Genomic DNA, 16744 nt, shown 5'->3' with positions numbered 1-16744 from the left:
CGGGGACGTTTCTTAAGTCTTGAAAGGGTCTGGGTGAATGCTGAGGGCTTGAAGCGACGTCCAACGAAGTTGTCGTGCAAGACCTTCCTACAAGGTAACATGGCTATAAACGAGAAAGGTTTCAAATATTGACCTCGACAAATGGCTTTACAAGACGAAAAGGACTTGCGAGTACATTCAAGCCTCGGCATGGTACGAAATTCCCGGTGTTATTCAACTTCATCCTAAAAATTGAAATGAAAAGGAATGGCGGAGACGTCAACGCTGATGAACTCGCACATTGGCAAACGGAAGATTGTTTCATATCACCTTTCTTAAGCATCAAAAGTATTTTGATCAACCGAATGAGCTGTATCGGCACTAGTCTCTTGATTTGCATCCTCCCCTCTGAGTTTGTCCACAATTTAACGCTGTCTACGGTTCAACTGTCAAGACTCTGAGGCGAAGGCGGCTGAAACACCCAAAGGGACTCCCTCAGCTTACACAGATTACCCCTGGCAGTGGGCAAATCATTGATCAACGACGGCCGCTCCAACTCGTTGGTGTTGGATCAGGCTGGGAGAATTGGCCGCATCAGCTTGTGGCATATTGCCCTTTCTTGGCGCAGTTAGGCAGATGTCTCTCCTCGCCCAATCAACACAGATTATCGCCTGCAAATGGCTGCACGACATCGAATTGGGAATGTCAGCTGGGCAATTGACCCCTCGCACACAGCCGCTCGCTCTCCTGTCTCTCCGCGCGGTCCATCTTCCCCCAAACATCTACGGCTTCGTCGCAGCTTCACTTTCGCATCCTGAACGAACAATCGCCCTTACTCTTGGCTTTCCCTACGTTACTCCGCGATGGCGGAAATCATCGGCGTCATCGGCAGCGTTGTCGGCTTGCTCACCGCTGCCGAGGTAGCCCACAGCAAGATGAAAGGGATGAAAGGCCTGCCTGAAGCATTCGACGCAGTCGCCCGACAAGTCCCCCTCGCGCAAAGAATCCTGGACGCAGTCGAGTCTCAGACTCGGAACGCCCCAGAATCGACACTCAGAGCCATCCTCCCGGTCGTCCATTCTTGCAGGGAGAATGCCGAGACTCTGAAGACAACGTTGGAGAAACTTCAACCAGGAGACTCCGCGTCGGCTTGGAGCCTTGATCACTACGTCTCCCTGATCAAGTGTCGGGGGAAGAAAGGGCGCGTTGAAGATTTGATGAGGCAGATTCTCCGGGATATCTTGACTCTGGCGAGTTACAAGACGATCCATGCAGCGACCTCTGAAGAGCTCGCTGGGCTCAAGGCAGCTATTGAGGAAGTTGGAAACGTCAAGGCATCTGCCCCAGATACTCTCTTGGAGGATGCGAAGGGGGTGAATATCTCTCATGGAGGCCAGGGACCTATGTTGAATCAAGTCGGCGACTACACCACGTCATGGAATCACTTCGGTTCTGGTCATATCAATCATGTTCAAGGAGATGCACATTTCGGAGCGACTCAAGGTTAGTAGTACGAGATTCTTTTTGATGAGGAATTACCGGGTTTAGACTCCGCGGATGCGTCTATGTGCCTTTTTTGAGATCGTCATTATAATGAGAGTGCCATAGGCACGGTCCTGTTCAATCGACCATTTCACTTTGAAGAAACTCAAGGCCATTATCCGACTGCCAAAGTTTTCTCGAGTCACTAACCTTGTGTCTCACTTAGATGAAAGAAAACGGCAGGCCCTGCGGCGGCTCAACCCTTCATCCTACGAATCACACAAGGATAGAAACCCACCAGCCGCTGTCAACACGTGCAGGTGGTTTGTGGAGCATCAGAACTTTCGAGACTGGCTTTCTGAGCAGTCCTCCAGCCTGCTTTGGGTCTCTGCAGACCCTGGATGCGGAAAGTCCGTCTTGGCTAGACATTTGATCGAAAACGTCCTACCGACCTCAACTCCGTCCTCTAGGGTCATCTACTTCTTCTTCAAGGACGATTTCGCCGACCAAAGAAGCGCAGAAAGCGCCTTGCGGGGCTTGCTTCACCAGCTGTTGAGTGGCGATTCCCCTCTATTCACCAAGGCGCTGCTAGAGTCCTTTGAAGATCTCGGCGAAAAGATGTTTGAAGGCTTTAGCAACCTCTGGAGACTGTTTCTGAACACAATCAGTCAACCAAATGCCGGAGAAATCATATGCGTCCTGGGTGCACTGGACGAATGCCATGTCGGATGGGATAGGTTGATCAAAAGCTTAGGTGAACTCTGCGGAAACCCGACTTCTGGTTTCAAGCCTATCTTGCTAAGTCGGCCGTACAGCAACATAGAGAGTGACTTCCGGTCCCTCCAAGGAAAAGTTAAATTCATTCGTGTCAGAGGCGAGGACGACTCGGAGCTCACCAACATCGAATCAGAAATTGAGATTGTGATTCGGAGCAAGGTCGACGGTCTGAAAAAGGAGTTGGGACTCACCCAGGAAGCTGAAGAGCTGCTCTTTCAGCAGCTCTGTCAGACACAAAACAGAACTTATCTCTGGGTGCATCTCGTGTGCGACATGCTTCGGACTGTGGAGAATGTTAGCATATCAGACTCCATTCAGCAGATTCCCAAGACGGTAGAGGAGGCGTACAACAAGATACTCAATCAGGGCCGAGACCATGACAAGGCTAGGGTGCTGCTTCACATTGTCGTCGCAGCATATAAGCCTCTATCTCTGGACGAGATGGCGACGGCTTTAGCTATACAAAGTCACAAGTCCCTCGAAATGCCAGAGCTGCAGGTTGCAACAGCAGAGGACTGCCGAAAGATCATCCGGAATGTTTGCGGTCTTTTTGTGGTGATAAAAGACACCAAAGTCTACCTGATACACCAAACCGCAAGAGAATTCCTCATAGGTTGCAACGACATCGTACATGGCCTTCCATCACTGGAGTGGAAGTCCTGTTTACAGCCGCACGATTCGAATGGAATTCTAGCGAGGATCTGTATTCGTTACCTCAATTGGGTTGGAAACTTTCACCCATTGCTCGGAGATCCAGAGTTGAAAGCTGTCAGGGCATACTCTAGGAAGCACACGCTATTTGATTACACCGCCAGGTATTGGGCCTATCACTACAAAGACTCGAATCTTGAAGCAGATTCTGAGATGATATCATGTCTATCACGACTCTGCAAGACAAGTTGGACGGGTTTCAGGGCGTGGTACGAACTCTTTTGCGAGGAACCTCGGGGCTATTCCTATCGATTTGGAAAACCTCCCAAGATCAACTTAGACCGCTACAAAAGAGGTGACGATCTCAACTTGGCATCGTATTTTGGAATTACACAAGCATGCGAGAGAGTTCTCGAAACTGGCGCTTCTAGAATAAACGCTCGTTATAAGCCAGAACGCAGAACCGCCTTGTCATGGGCTGCGGGCGCTGGACATCTAGACGTGGTTCAATTGTTCCTCAAGAAGCGGACTTTTATTGAACATATTACATCTCCCCGAGTGGACATTCGAAGAGCTGGTGACCGGGGCAACACAACTCTTCATTTAGCAGCGAGGCAGGGACACGATGCTGTTGTGAGAGCGCTTTTAGCTACCAGCAGGGCTGGTGTCAACATGCGAAACGATGGAAAAGATACAGCTCTATTGATAGCAGCTGAGAATGGCCACACAGCGGTGGTTCAAGCGTTACTGGACGATGGGAGAGCAGATGTGGATCCGAGAAATTCCGACGGTGCAACACCCTTACATCTTGGAGCAAGTCTCGGACACTTAGCAGTGGTTCAGATTCTTCTAGCTACTGAAAAAGTAGATGTGGACTCAGAAACCTTTCACAACAGCCAAACACCTCTTTCTTGTGCCGCGGAGGGCGGGCATGTAGCGGTGGTTTGGGCTCTTCTAGCTACCGGAAAGGTCGACGTAGCCTCAAAAGACGATGACAACTTAACACCACTTCATCATGCGGCAAGTTCTGGGTGTAACGAAGTGGTCCAGACTCTTCTCGCTACCGGAAAGGTCGATGTGGATTCACAAGACACTTGTCACTATACGGCTTTAGGTGAAGCGGCAAGTCAAGGTCGTCTTGGAACGGTGAAGATTCTTGTCAATACCGGCAAAGCCAACGTCAACTCACCAATAGGAGAAACCTCACCACTCGCTCTGGCTATCCGCAGGAGACATTTGCCAATCGTCAAATACCTACATGGAGAAAGAAATGCTAGTATTGATCCGTCAAGAAGATACGGTTCCATCTTTAACGCAGTTTTGTGTGGGAACTTAGAAAGTTTCCAATATTTATGCGACGCGGAGCAATTGGATGTCAACACGTTGGTCGACGCTGATAGAGCTTTTTATTGGGAGAATGGGGAGAATCTCCTTATCACGGCAATCCGGCTGGAAAACTATGATATATGCAAAGACATACTCGCCAGAAACGCAGATGTCAATATAGTTGACTCTCAAGGCCGGACACCCCTCACAACGGCAATACAGCGTGCCCCGGAGTATGTTGAGCTCCTACTGAACACAAGGAAGGCCGATCTCACACTGAAAACCAGCACGGGCTTGACTCCACGCTTACTAGCCTATGAAAGGGACTTTTTAAGCGATGAAGGGAAAGCCAAGATAAATTACGCATTGTCGATGGCAGACAAAGGAAAGGCATTGGGACAGTTGGAGAGAATAATCGTGGAGAGTACTGGACTGGAGCATCTTGGGATTACCAACTTCTTTGACGCCTAAGAAAAATATTAAATATGATGACCTATATACTCTTTGTGTCTGTTCAACTTTGGATGGCCGCTGTCAGTTGCTACTGCCTTTATCCTCACCACAACCAGAACTTTCAGCTGAACACCAAACTTCTCATTAACTTGAGCATAATTACTTCCTCGTCAATTAATAAAACCAGATATTTCAAGAATTCAACGCAGTCTAAGAGCGAGAAGTGGTCGAGTGCAACTGCGGTCAGCAAAAACCGAGAAGATGTTGCCCGCCGGCTAGGGCCGGGATGGTGTCACGGCGCCGTAATAACGGCCCCATATTTACGGGACCGAAGAGGCGGGGTGGAGCAAGGCGACCTTGCTGACAACTTCTGAATAATCCAATCCTAAGCAGCCCATTTGCGAAAAATTCATCGAATCATCACCCGCAGAAAACCACCCCGCCGTGCTGGGTGACGCCGCCTTATGTAAACGCTTAGACAGCGTTGCAGGGGGCATGTGTAAGACCTCTGGCCCCCGATGAATAAAATATAAGCGGCGGGCGAGATTGGCGAATGCTGAACAACTACTTACGATCGTTCTTCAAGTAGATTCTCGATTGTCCCAGCTTCTCCATCTTTGTGAGACTTCCAGCTATATATGCCTCGGCTCGCGACTCTCACTGCGATTTTCGCTCTTTTTATCTCCATTGTCATCTTCAACACGCAACTCAAGAGCTTCGTCACAGACATCACAGCCTCAGTCTTCAACACCAACAAACCCAACACCACAACTCCAGACCCAGAGCACATGCTCAACGCAGCCAAGAACACAATGTCTAAAACCCTCCACCACGCAAAGATCACTCCGCACCGGAGCGGCACCCGCGGCCACTCCGACCACGGCTGGCTCAACACCTACCACAGCTTCTCCTTCGCCGACTGGTACAACCCCAACTTCAACAACTTCGGCGCCCTGCGCGTCCTCAACGAGGACCGCGTCAAGGCCAACACGGGCTTCCCGACCCACCCCCACCGCGACTTCGAGATCTTCAGCTACATCCTCTCCGGCGAGCTCACCCACCGCGACTCGATGCTGCAGAAGGGCAACGAGGGCGGCCAGAGCGACAAGTTCTTCCGCATGCGTCGCGGTGACGTCCAGTTCACCACGGGCGGCACCGGCATCGCCCACTCCGAGATGAACGAGCACGCCCGCGACACCGTCCACTTCCTCCAGATCTGGGCCATCCCCTGGAAGCGCGGCCTGCCGCCCACCTACCACACGCGCCACTTCGCCGAGGAGGACAAGCGCAAGGGCTTCGTCAAGATCCTGTCGCCGCTCAAGGCCGGCCCGGACGCGACGTCGACGGAGGAGAAGGCCGCGGAGCCGGCGATCCCCGACACGATCCCGATCCACGCCGACTTCGTCATGGGCGCGGGCATCATCGAGCCCAAGAAGGCGTTCGAGTGGGTCGTCGGAGGCAAGGCGACGCAGCAGACGAAGCGCAAGGTGTTTGTGCACTTGCCCATGACCAAGGGCGGCAAGGCCAAGATCCGTATCGACGGTCGCGACGACGCTGTCTTGTCTGAGGGGGACGGCGCGTTCGTTGATGCGGTGAATGCGGGGGACAAGTTGAATGTTGAAAGTGTCGGCGAGGCCGACGCGGAGGTTGTCGTTTTGGATACGGCGTAAGCATTTACCGAGATACCAGGAACATGGGGGAGGTTTTTAGCGAGTTGTCATTTACATTTGCATAGCAGTGTTTCAATTCATCCGTCGGCGAGTCTTATTCAGACAGCATCGATGCGAGCGAAGTTGATAACGCAACACTGCACCATTTTGGGTCAAATTTGCCGACTCAAGAAACAATCAAGCCTGTTTGATTTGAGTTTTCGCCGTATGAGTCTACGGCGGGCAATGGCCACAAATAAGCCCAATACAAGGTTACTCTAGCCAGTACCAGATCTCAAATAATCATGAAATTTGAACTCTATGGTCTCTCATGTCAACCACCTAAAACCTATTGATCGCAGCCCAACCAGGGTATCGTGGCCTCCTGACATTTTGCCCGCCCTGACGCCTGAAAAATACCTGCCAAAATTAATCACTCGACGAACACCGTCACCATCCATGATGCCCCCCTTTACGCGCTGGCCGTGATGCGTTTGTGGATTTTCAAGCAGCGACCAAAGTCGAGCTTTTTGCCGTCGTCGGGCATGTGCGTGCCGCTGGCAATGCAGAGGACGCGCATGCGCGGGTCATAACGGAGACCCGTAAGTAGCTTGGGTGTGATGAGGAAGTACTGCGACGTGTGCTCGCGGCACGCAATCTCGACCATGCGTTCGTGGACCATGCGTTCGTTGCGAGGGTCCATACCCTGATTGATCTCGTCGACCACGCGGAAGGGGGATTGCGCCATGGACTGGAGAGCCATGAGATAGAAAATCGTGGAAACAGCGCGCTCGCCACCTGATTGACGGTGTTGATTGAGTTGTTGAAGTGTTTCTCCTTCTCTGTTTGGGTGTTAGTCGTTCTGCCGCGATGTAGGTTGATACTTATGGAAACATACCTGAACTTGACCATGATGTCCAAGGCCCACAAGTCAAAGTCCTCGTCCTTGTGTACGCGAACTTCTCCGGCACAGTTGATTTGCTCAAAGTTGTAGCTGAAGGCATCGTTGATCTTGCTGACAAGTTCGTCAAGCTTCGGCTCCCACTTCTCACGGATACGCGAAATTTGGCGGTCCAAGTGTTCGAGTTTGCTCGTCGAGCTCTCCATCTTCTGGCGCAACTTCTCAATCTCCCGAGCACGCTTCTCGAACTCGCGGAGGGCACCAGGGTTGGTGACATGGATGAGTTCAAGCTTGCCCTCCTCAGCCGCGATCTCGTTGTCGACATCCTCAACAGACTTGTCCTGGGCTAATGATTCGAGGAGGTCCCTCCTGCTTGGGTCGTTGTGGAAGAGGTCTGTCACCTTGCCTTGCGCTGTCTCCGCACGAGCTCTGCAACGCTGAGACTCCGCCGCCAATGTGTCAATTTGGCGCTTCTTGTCCTCAAGTTTCTGCATCAGGTCGGTGTTCCTAGCAATGAGACCTTGAACATCAGACTTGGCTTCGATTTCGCGGATCTGCGCCTCTAGCAAGGCCTGTTGCGCATCTCGGACAGTAGCAATGGCCTCGTGATGTCGAAGAGCAGCTCTCGCCTTCTCAACTGCAGCGTTGTCTCTCTCGACGCCAAGCTTCCAGGCTGCTGTCTTGGCCTCGTCGACTTCTGCCTTCTTCTGTTCGAAAGCCTTCTTTTCGGCCTCTGGATCCATGTATTAGCGGTATTCTGGCGATCAAGTGGTTTACTTACCCAGTTTGATGGGAATGGCCTGATAAGCGTTGTGGTTTCTCTGTAGCTCATTCTTCCGCTCCCTGAGCATTTGCTTTGTGGCAAGTCAGCTTTCGTTCTGATCTCTAGTGGTGTCCTACGACTTACCAGATCCCCAGTGAGATCCTTCTTCTTCTCGTTCAGTTGTCCGAGCTGGGCTTTGAGCTCTGAGTTTTGCGCTTTCAGGTCGTCCCACTCGGCCTCAACTTCGCGCAAGCGACGTCGAATATCATTCTTCTCAGCCTCGTCAATGGGCTGATCTGTCCAGAACAGACCTTTTTGGATGCCTCGGGTCATTGTTGAGACGGCCTGAGGACCAAGGTCTCTACGTCGAGACACTCTGTACAGCTGCCGACCAGTCGCCCAATTGTTGACGATCCCATCCTGAATAATTCGCTCGTACTGAGAATCGCTGATATCTGACAAGGCAATACCAGCAGAGTCCAGTTTCTTCTCATTGCAAAGCATCGCGAGAACTGGTTCGGGCCCTTGAAGCATTTCAATGGCAAAGCCGTCAAACCCAAGGCTTTTGACATCCTCCTGAGACATTCTCGGTCTAAAGTCGTGCAGCGGCCTGAATATGGATCGCGTGTTGACCGACAGACTAAGTTGTCTATAGAAGACGTCGCTAAGCTTCTTATGATCTTCTCGGGTCTGTGTCGTGAAGCAAAGCAAATCGTCGTTATGGAGAAGCGCTTGTATCTGGTCCGAGTACTGGTCGTTCTGGACAGAACAGCACAGAGCGGGCGGGCCGAAAACCTCCTTTTCAAACTTGTCCTTGTTCTGTTGCAGCCACTCCCAGCCCTTGGCGACATCAGGCCACTTCTTCTGGATGAAGTTGAGAAGCTGACCCTGTTGCGAATCCAGGTTCTCGAGATCCTGGTTGAGTTTGCTTTTCATCTGGTTCTTGGCTTGTCCCTGTTCCCTGAGCTCCCTCATCTTCATGTCAGTTTGGCGAGTCTCAGTCTCGATCTCTCGGAGCTGGTGCTCTTTTTCTCTCTACATAATCCGTTAGCAGTGTTTCGTCTGTTGAGGCTCTGGTAACGTACGATTTGGGTGTTATGCTCCTGAGGATTGAACTCGGCTGGCTTGTTCTTCTGTTGGTTCTCCAAAGCACCGATCTTGTTACGAATCTTGCCGAGTTCTTGCCTCTTGGCATCATAGCCTTTTCTGTTGGTCTCCACTTTGGCGTCTACTGCCTTCTTCTGCTCTTCAGCGTCTTCGATTCGGTTGAGCATCGTATCCGCCGCGGCTTCCGCACGCCGCACTACATCCTTGCGAGAACGGACCACAGCGGACACCTTGTCGTGATACTCTTGCTTGCGGTTAACCGCCTGCAGGGACGGAGAAGCCTCATTTTCTAGCTTCTTCAGAGCCTTCTTCGCTTCCTTCTCCTCGCTTCTTTGTTGCTGATAAAACGCTCTCGCCTCGAGGTAGTCGGCGACATGTCGAGCATCTTTGAGGTCCACAACACGCTGCTGGGCTTCTTGCTGCTCACGAAGCTTGTCAACATCGTTTTGCATGTCATGCTGTCGGTCCTTAAGGCTTTTCAGATGGTCGGCATGGCTCGCGGAGCCTCGCTGAAGCTCCTTGTGGTCCCTATGAAGGTCCCGAAGTTCCCTTTGCCATTCAAGCATCTCTTGTGGTGCTGCAGCGCGCAGAGTCTCGTGTAGTAAGTCCACTGGAGTAGCGGAGGCGAATTCGACAACACGGTCCTGTGGCAGAAACTGGCAAAGGTTGTCCACCTGGATCTTGAGCTCCTTCATGAGCTGCTGTATGTTCTTGTGCGTAGTGTCCTTGCCATTCATCCACCACTTGAGACTGTTCCTTTCCCGATCGATTTGAACCTTGATGACGTGGTGTTTTCTGTCTTCAGGCCTGCCTTGCAGCTCGATTTCTATGGTGGCCGAGGACTTGCCGTGCTTGACAAACTCCTTGACGTTGCCGGCTCTGCCGAGATGCTTCGGACTGAAGCCTAAGCCCAAGCAGATGGCGCAGACCAGAGAACTCTTTCCCGTTCCGTTGGGACCAATGACCATATTGAGATTCGGGCCCGGCAGAAACTCTGCCCTTTCGTACGTGACGAAATTCTCGACCTTAACGCGGCGAATTGCGCCGGGCTGGAATCCATCGTGGTCAACCTGTGACTTTACACCGTTGACACCATTCGTTCGAGACTTCTTTCGAGGCTCCTCGTCATCGGAGTCGGATTCTTCGGCACGCCGGCTCAAGCGGGGGCGTTTTGGGGGCTCAGAGGCGGAGGAGGAGTCGCTGTCGTCCTCTATCTCGCGTCGGCGACGACGGCTCGGGGCATGGGACGACATGTCGTACTGTTCGCGAGCGCCGAGTACTAGGGGAGGGATGTCGAATGTTTAGGCCGTGGCAGAGGCGGAAGATGTGGCCGAGCCAGGCATTACTTTGGTTGGGGCGCAAAGAGGTTGTTGGTGAAGTTGATTGAGGCTTGACGCGAGAATTAATTTAGACGCGTCTTTGTCCACCCCGCGCGTGCCCCTGTGAGCTTGAACAATGCGCTAAGGTTAATGAGGGTATCCCTGCCGCTTATGTAATTGAATCCGACTCCCTGCAGATGCGGTGCCGGTGGAGCTGCGGGAGCTTCAAGTGGGGCCAACGTCCGCACGGATTTTGCAGGGCTGTGGTGGCTGCCAACTTCATCCCTCGCGAGTCGACCGTTGATCTGTCATCCGATTTGATCGACTTCGCCGACCATGTCTGGTTTTCACCTCGCCCTGTATTTGGAAGGGTCTTCAAAGAAGCTTCCCTGAGACCTTCGTCCAGTCCCACCCGCAAGATGTCTTTTACGGTCCCCTAGATGGTCTTTGGAAAGTTGAAGAAAGATGCCACCCCTCAAGGAGACTGGATGGAACGGTATGCAAGCTAGGTAACTTAGATATCGTGCGAAACAAATTCACAAGCCAAAACCCCCGAACTTAGTGCTCTTTCCTCATTCAGGTATCTCACGAGAGCCGCAAGTATTCGGTGCTAGGGCAAGTAGAGGTAAGTGGCAGCGTTGGTGACGTCGAGCTCGTCGTAGGGAATTTTTCTGCGACCAAGCAGCTGCTTCGCTCCTTCCATCGAGTACGAAATCAGCCCGCATCAAGCCGTTGGCTGAAATCCAGAGCACGAACCTCATTCCAGCTGTTCTTGCTGACCCACTCGAGAAACCTCGTGAAACCTTTTGTCGTTGCTCTATTCGTCCTTTCAAACGGAGTTGCTAGTGGGAAGGGGCAACGTTCGACCACATCCTCCCTTCGGGCCTTCTATTCTCGACCATCAATTGCCTCGACTTCTTCGCTTATCCCGGCACCCCGACTCTCACTTGCATTCCACTCTTTTACCACAACACCCGCCTTGACTCTGCGCGTCAAGTCGTCACCCGAGCTTTCGCGCTGCCTCTCCTTTTTCCATCCTCACTACCCAACCCATCCATCCACCATACACCCTCTCTGTATCCTCGGCTTTTTTGGCAACCAGTCTATCAAATCCATCCATTCGTTCAGGTCCTGGTCTTCATCCTCTCTTTCGCTCGTTTTTACCTGATCAGGACTTTTTATCTTCCAATCTCTCTACTCTCCCTTGTTCATCACCTTACACACAGAGAACAGCCAATTGGAGCTCAATCACCACCGAACATGTTCTGATCGCGACACAACTTGCCATCATGTCGGAGCCTGGTCGAGGTAGGCCTTCCAGCGCCAGGCCTCCCCTCGCGGATGCCACACAGCGCGTCAACAATGCTTCATCCAAAATCCCCGTCAAATCATCCAAGTCACGCGACAAGGCCTCATACGCTCAGCAAGGATCTGACCGCCAGTATCTCGTTGATGAGCTCCCCATCACCAGTGCCCGGGCTGCTACTCCCACGACTGCGCCAATCAGCTCCCGCAACCCTGCTGTGGCGAGAGCCAGAGCATCGCAAGACCATGATCCTTCGAAGCGAATGTCGCAGGTCTCTCAGACTTCCACGGCCCCCTCGAGCAAACGGAGCAGCGGCTACGCGTACAAGACGCACATTGGACCATGGCTTCTCGGAAAGACCCTCGGTAAGGGATCTTCCGCTCGCGTCAGGCTCTGCAAGCATCGCATCTCCGGCGAGTTGGCTGCCGTGAAGATTGTTCCCAAGAAGACCGCCTACCTGATCCAGGCCGGTAGTCTTGCCGAGCTTCACGACTATGACGACAGCCTGCCCGAAAGAATCAACGGCGAAATGCGCGTACCCTTGTCAATCGAGCGAGAGGTGGCTATTCTGAAGTTGGTCGACCATCCCAACGTTATGAAGGTGTATGATATCTGGGAGAATCGTTCAGAAATGTCAGTCAACTTGATTCTTGATGTGGACCGCTCTGTGCTAACTGTTTCTTAGTTATCTGGTTCTCGAGTACGTCGAGCAAGGCGACTTGTTCGACTACATCAATACTAATGGCCGTTTCTCGGAGGAAGGTGCCATGTTCATCTTTCGGCAGATGATGAGTGCCCTTCAATACTGCCATTCCTTCAACATTTGTCATCGCGACCTCAAGCCCGAAAACATCTTGTTGACGGCGGATCACAAAGTCAAGATTGCCGACTTCGGCATGGCCGCTTTACATCAGTCTTCTGATCATCGACTAGTGACCGCCTGCGGAAGTCCTCACTACGCGGCGCCCGAACTGTTGAAGCACAAGCACTACCGTGGAGATAAAGCTGATATCTGGTCATTGGGTATCATTCTCTACGCCCTTTTGGCTGCGTGTCTTCCCTTTGACGACCCGGACATCGGAGCTCTGTTGCAGAAAACCAAGCGGGGAACATACGAGATTCCAGAGTTCTTGAGCCCGGAAGCAAAGGATCTCATTCGACGCATGCTCATTGCCAATCCTGATACGAGAATCTCGATCAAGGATATGTGGCAGCACCCACTCATCCGCAAGTATGACTATCTCGACAATCTTGGTACCAATGGACAACCGAAGGACCTCCGCAAGACCTTTCACTACACCCCATTGAAGCCCCACGAAGTTGATCCTCACTTGGTCAGACAGCTCCGGTCAATGTGGCACATGTTCACAGAGCATCAGATCAAGTTGAAGCTGATGGATTCTGCGTATGTCGACACTCATTATATTCTGTGTGAAAATCGGGCTAATGCATCGCAGGAAAAACGACCAGAAGCTTTTCTACTGGCTTTTGTATGATTATCGTAAGAAGCAACTGGAGAACTTTCTTCCAGAACTCTCCCAGTCCCCGAGCGATTACCATCATCTCCACGAGCCAGTTTGGAAGAAGCGTGTGTCGACAGTGGAGTTCAACCAACCCAGGGCAGATGGAACCGGAAGAAGCGTCTCGCGATTTACCGTAATCTCCCATGTGGCCGAGACAGAAGATGGAACGGTCCAAAGCTACGATCCTTACAACTCGAGCAAGCCAATGCGTGGACACTCCCAGGCCAGCCATGCCAAAATTGTGGTTCATCGTACTCGCCGCGGATCCATGAAGCGGGAAAACACCCAGACGAGCCAGCTTTCACGCATCAAGACAGGATCAACAGTTCGTCATTCTCGCGTCAACTCTCAGCGCACCGTCGCCTCTCGCTTCCAATCTCCCCTCAACTCCATGAATTCTCTGCATAGCAGCAGACAAGGAACTCCTTATGCACGGCCCGCCTCTCGTCACAAACGCGGAATCGACTTTTCTCACATAAGAAGAAAGTCGAACGATCAAAATGGCGAAAAGCGTCGAAGAGGAACCCCGCTCGCTATTCCCTCTGAAGGCGAGGTGAGGGCCAAGACTCCGACGAGCCCCCCAAAGCAGACGCCAGTCATGGAAAGGCCTAGACCGAAGTTGAAGATTGTGAAGCCGCGAGACCCCGCACTGGTTGTCAACGAGGAAGTTCGAAACTTTAGCAACAGCATCGCGAAAGACTGCGATGAGATCTTTGGAAACTCGATGATCGCGGATGATCTAAGTGAGGTCGACGACGGTTCGGACGGAAAGCAGGACTCGACCAGACTTTCATTCAATATACCAACCCCAACTTCAGCACAAGCGAACACTCCTTTCCACCCGTGGGACACACGTCCGCTGCCTCCCTTGCCGCCCCCGAAGTCGCAGGCCCCGCCGGTTCCAACGACAACCAAGGCTGGCAAAGGTCAAGATGCGCAGCATACTGGTCGTGTTGGAAAGTTTGTAGACCATGTCAACCGCTTGGGCTTTCCAGCTTTGATTCCCAAACAAGATCGCCGCATCGTTTCTGCACCGCCACACAGAGAGAATAGCAAGCTATCTGCGCGTTTGCCGGCGATCAATGAAAACGGGCGCGATTCGGAGTCATCATATCACCATGGTGATAAAGACAGAAACCGCATCGTATCCGCACCGCCCAAGACCCCTGGGGGTCAGAGCGATGCTAATGGGTTGGAGTATCTTGTCCGAGCAGGAGAGACAATTCGTGTGGTCAACTCCCCCGGCACCTCAAGCCCGATTCCCAAGCCTCTCAACGTGCGAAAGAAGACCTCAGAAGGACCGGTCTACGGTGATCTGGCAGATGAGCGTTCTGCGTACATGCACGGTGCGTCTGGCACAGATGAGCCGACCACTCCGTCAACAGCAAATTACAGCAGTGGTCCCTCTAAACAGAAGAAGTCTTTGTGGTTCAAGCGTTCTTCAAAGGACAGCACCTCTCAAGAAGGCAGCATACATACCGACGCGACGCAAGAAACGCAGGCATACAGTATGACGACCCAAGATACGGATCCTGCCCGATCAGAGATCCAGCCGCATGCTTCTGCTGCTGCAGTGCCGAAGAAGAAGGGGTTCGGCCTTCTTTTTTGGAAGAGCAATAAAGATAAGACAGAGAACAAAATGGCCATTGCCGGTGCGTCATCAAAGCTGAATAGGCGGATTTACTCACTAACACATCGAGAAGGTCCAGACTACGATGATTCGCCTTCATCCGAGCCCACCCGAGGCATCCTCCACAAAGCAAGCCGGCAATCCGCTAGAAGCTTCACCGGCTCTGATACAGGAGTTCGGAACATTGAGGTGCAACAGAACTGGCTTGCTCGCCTATTTGGCGTCAAGCCCGCCACCAGCTACGTGTGCCTGGTGATGTCGCGCAAGCGAGCTCGCCAGGAAATGGCGATTCTCCTTAAAGACTGGCGACGTTATGGTATTGAAGATATCCAGGTCGACAAGGAGAGAAACATTGTGTTTGCCCGAGTAGGGGCCAAGAATTGTGAGTCTTTTGAGAAGCTTGGACTCTACCGAGACGAGACTGACGATGAACAGACTTAAACATCAAGGAGGTCGCGTTTGCCGCGGAGATTATGACAGTGATTGAGCACGGAAAGAAGGGGCCCCTCTGCATAGTACGATTTACGCAAGAGCGCGGAGCAGCAAGCAGCTTCCACAAGGTTGTGGAGACGGTCCGGACGGTTTTCGGATTACGCGGGCTGCTTGTGACTGACAAGCGCAAGGAGAAGATGATGATCAAAACGCTCAATTCCTGAGGATGGACGAGATTGCATTTGGCGTCAGACGGTTGGCGGCGAGGTTCTTTCTGCGTCCAATTTGGGCGGCTGGCTTGATTTTCGGGCGGTGACGAAGCCCGAATGTTCTGGTATTCTTTCAATTTTGCATTGCGACGCATGCCCGGACCAAGGCATGGCTGGGACTTCATTTCGGCGGCAAAGACTTGATTCACAAGGGCATATGGATTGCGGCTCGACAGACGGTCTCAGGATGGTTTGGCATTACGGAGGAAGGATACTTAATGCTGTTGGATGACTTGCCCAGTACTATGGCTGTGGCTTGTATAAGCAGGACTTTGGAGGATTGGTGGACTGGAGATCCGTCTTGGGATGACGGTGGCTGCGATAATTCAGATTCCCTGTATGGTTGAGAGACCACGGTTCATAGACTCGAGCTGCATATCAAAAGTTGTTTGCTAGTAACGTCTGGATCATGTCGTCTGGTACTGATGCCGGAAAGGGTCGGAAACAGTCGGCTTTGGTTGAGAAGCTGATTGGGCCTTGGAGAAGCTGGGGTAGCATGGGGAACAAACCTCGGCATCTCGGTGAATCGGATCTGGAGACTAAGAACTAACAGCACTTGTAGATTTTGCGTCAAGCCAATGCCCGAATTTGGGAGGGCTGGGAAGTGTGTGTGATCACTCGATTACCATCGCGATCATTTCATGAACTCGCGTAGAGTGACAAAATTGCAGCGACACAGCTACGAGACCCTTGTTTACCCCAGGGATGAGCTTCAATTGCGGGCCTCTGGACTTTGAGGTGGCCGGCGGCGACATGAACCAGCTCCTTATCACAGCCGATCCGACTTCGGCCTCGCGCTGGAGTAGAAAGGGCCTGAATTTCATTCGATGCCACCCCAACAGAAAAAAATATTTTTCAAAGTTGTTCGATAGCATCGAGTAACAGAATTGAAGCATCAACAGATGTTCGAGTCAGGTCGGAAATGTTAGAGCAGTCGAGCGCTGGTCATTTTTCCCCTTCAGTGACGGGCTGTCTTATCAGTGTTGGACCCCGCCATTGGTTCCCCCCTCCGTCTGCCCGTCGAGGTATCAGAGGCCCAGACATATGAGGTCACTGTTGCTCGGCCAGGTACGGCAAGGTAAGGCAAGGTACTGCGTACGCAGGATTGAGTAAAGGCGGTAGGCACATGCAAAGTCACTCTCTTGCATCTCGGCTTTGAGGTTTCATGCCTTTGCCA

At 52.2% G+C, this 16744-nt stretch overlaps 4 protein-coding genes across 4 annotated transcripts; 3 read left to right on the top strand and 1 right to left on the bottom strand.

Annotated features, from left to right (window-relative positions):
* Positions 1-842: 842 nt before the first annotated feature.
* CkaCkLH20_02910 (uncharacterized protein) lies at positions 843-2932 on the top strand (the record flags this gene model as incomplete). The annotated part of the gene is made up of 3 exons (XM_038885629.1): positions 843-1482; positions 1688-2775; positions 2852-2932. 3 exons carry the CDS (start codon positions 843-845, stop codon positions 2930-2932), a joined length of 1809 nt encoding a protein of 602 aa, XP_038748828.1.
* A 2374-nt stretch (positions 2933-5306) lies between these two features.
* Positions 5307-6338, top strand: CkaCkLH20_02909 (pirin; the record flags this gene model as incomplete). Its single annotated transcript, XM_038885628.1, has 1 exon — positions 5307-6338. One exon carries the CDS (start codon positions 5307-5309, stop codon positions 6336-6338), a length of 1032 nt encoding a protein of 343 aa, XP_038748827.1.
* Positions 6339-6789: 451 nt separating this feature from the next.
* CkaCkLH20_02908 (uncharacterized protein) lies at positions 6790-10341 on the bottom strand (the record flags this gene model as incomplete). The annotated part of the gene is made up of 5 exons (XM_038885627.1): positions 6790-7159; positions 7216-7951; positions 8000-8072; positions 8126-9016; positions 9067-10341. 5 exons carry the CDS (start codon positions 10339-10341, stop codon positions 6790-6792), a joined length of 3345 nt encoding a protein of 1114 aa, XP_038748826.1.
* A 1355-nt stretch (positions 10342-11696) lies between these two features.
* On the top strand, positions 11697-15522 carry CkaCkLH20_02907 (uncharacterized protein; the record flags this gene model as incomplete). The annotated part of the gene is made up of 5 exons (XM_038885626.1): positions 11697-12346; positions 12399-13118; positions 13171-14888; positions 14940-15248; positions 15302-15522. The coding sequence occupies 5 exons, from the start codon at positions 11697-11699 to the stop codon at positions 15520-15522; spliced, it is 3618 nt and encodes a 1205-aa protein (XP_038748825.1).
* Positions 15523-16744: the final 1222 nt, after the last annotated feature.

The sequence above is a fragment of the Colletotrichum karsti genome (assembly GCF_011947395.1).
Source record: "Colletotrichum karsti strain CkLH20 chromosome Unknown Scaffold7, whole genome shotgun sequence".
In the NCBI taxonomy this organism is placed as follows: Eukaryota; Fungi; Ascomycota; class Sordariomycetes; order Glomerellales; family Glomerellaceae; genus Colletotrichum; species Colletotrichum karsti.
The sequence above is the reverse complement of the archived record's forward strand: the minus strand, read 5'-3'. Positions and strand labels throughout refer to the sequence as shown.